At 43.5% G+C, this 1,972-nt stretch overlaps 1 protein-coding gene across 2 annotated transcripts in view; it reads left to right on the forward strand.

Moving 5' to 3' along the window:
* aebp1a (AE binding protein 1a) overlaps positions 1-1,972 on the forward strand; it is a 27,231-nt gene that overhangs the window by 19,666 nt on the left and 5,593 nt on the right. For both annotated transcript variants that reach the window (XM_014034014.1, XM_014034015.1), the window contains exons 15-17: positions 844-1,017; positions 1,106-1,231; positions 1,317-1,563. In XM_014034014.1, the coding sequence (XP_013889468.1) occupies positions 844-1,017; positions 1,106-1,231; positions 1,317-1,563 (547 nt within the window). The remainder of the gene's footprint in view (positions 1-843; positions 1,018-1,105; positions 1,232-1,316; positions 1,564-1,972) is intronic.

A 1,972-nucleotide genomic window follows, 5' to 3' on the forward strand; every position in this document is an offset into this window, starting at 1 on the left:
TGTGTGTGTGTGTGTGTGTGTGTGTGTGTGTGTGTGTACTGGAAGAAAGCACCAGCTTTAACCTGTGCAGAAGATCTTTAGTTCAAATATTTAAATCAATTTATTCTGACAGGCAGACAGGATCACTTCCTGCTACTTTAACACAACAGAGGGAGTTCCTCAGGGCCTACAACTGAGACCACTTGTGTTTTATTTACTTTAGTTGTCTAAAATTAAAATGTTCCCTGGCTTGCTAATAATACACTGTCTGGCCATAAAATGGACACCCTCTAATATTTTGTTGGACCAACTTTAGCTTTGATTATGGCACGCATTCTCTGTGGCGTTGTTTCAATAAGCTTCCGCAATATCCGATTTATTTCCATCCAGTGTTGCATTACTTTTTCACCAAGATCTTGCATTGATGATGGTAGAGTCTGACTTTCTCCAGCACATCCGAAAGATTCTCATGGACTCTGTGGAGCCAATACATGAGTGAAAATGATGTGTCCTGCTCCCTGAACCACTCTTTCATAATTCCAGCCCTGTGAATCCTGACATTGTCATCTTGGAATATGGTCGTGCCATCAGGGAAGAAACAATCCACTGATGGAATAACCTGCTTATTCAGTATATTCCGGTGGTCAGCTGACCTCATTCTGTGAGCACAAACTGTTGTTGAACTTAGACCTGACCACCTGCAGCAACCCCACATCATAGACCTTAATTACATCCAGGTGGAGACTCTTTTTTGTTGTCGTTGTTGTTGTTGGCTGTGCAGTGTATGGCGAACTGTCTACAGCTAATTATTGTATTTTAGCTGGAACAAGCTTGTTCAGCTTCATTTTTCCTTCTGCCCTGCAGGGCTCAGAGATGGGGAACTGGGCCCTGGGTCACTGGACTGAAGAAGGTTACGACATCTTTCAGAACTTTCCAGATCTCAACAGCATCTTGTGGGGAGCTGAGGACAGAGGCTGGGTGCCCCGCGTGGTGCCCAATCATCACATCCCCCTTCCAGAAAACTTTCTTAATGGTTCTGTGAGTTTTTGTAACACCAGGGGTCACGTTTTTAAATGCTAGGTTTGTATTCAAGGCTTAGAATCTCTCTGCTTTGTGCTTCTCTTAGCTTGCAGTCGAGACAAAAGCTATTATTTCCTGGATGGAGCGAAACCCATTTGTGTTGGGCGCCAACTTGCAAAGTGGAGAAAAAATGGTGCTTTACCCTTTTGACATGCAGCGTCCACCGATTTCTGTAAGGCTCATCTAACGAAGGACAAAATTCAGCAGATTAATTGGTTGAACTCTCAGAGTAATCCTGGGATGTATTTGTGTACAAGCTGACTGACAGCCGGCGTTGGAGAGTTAATTCTGAGATGAGCGAGGAGACCTGGGCTCGGATTCAGCGTCAGAATGAAGGAGCTCTGAGGGAGACTCCTGATGACGCCATGTTTCGCTGGTTGGCCATGTCCTACGCCCACAGCCACCTGACCATGACGGAGACGTACCGAGGCTCCTGCCATGGTGATGATGTCACCGGAGGCCAAGGCATCATCAACAGAGCCAGCTGGAAGCCAGTGGTTGGAAGTAAGTGACAAATTATTGTGTGATTGCTGAGTCAGGAGAAAATAGTTTTTACTGTTTACAAATTCAAACACTTTTCACAATATTTCATTCAACAAAAAATGCTCCTCAAAGAAATACATTTAGGATTTCAGTTCTTTCAAAACATTCTCTTTTAAAATCTACTTCAGCAAACCTGCTGTTTTTGGCTGTGTGCTCCGTGTAGCTTTCAGCTACTGTTTTACTAAATGTAGATTTGTTGTGTTGTTATAATGAAATAGTAGAATCAGCAGGCAAGACACGTAGCTCAGCTTCAGTTCTCTCTTTATTCTCTTCTCTCTTCTTCTCCTTCATTCCGCTTCTTATATATACAGTCAGAGCTCCCCCTGCTGTCCTTTTCATGCAATAACAAGACATAACATTTTCCCTTTTC

This window comes from Austrofundulus limnaeus, unplaced genomic scaffold (assembly GCF_001266775.1).
Source record: "Austrofundulus limnaeus strain Quisiro unplaced genomic scaffold, Austrofundulus_limnaeus-1.0 Scaffold1937, whole genome shotgun sequence".
Lineage (NCBI taxonomy): Eukaryota > Metazoa > Chordata > Actinopteri > Cyprinodontiformes > Rivulidae > Austrofundulus > Austrofundulus limnaeus.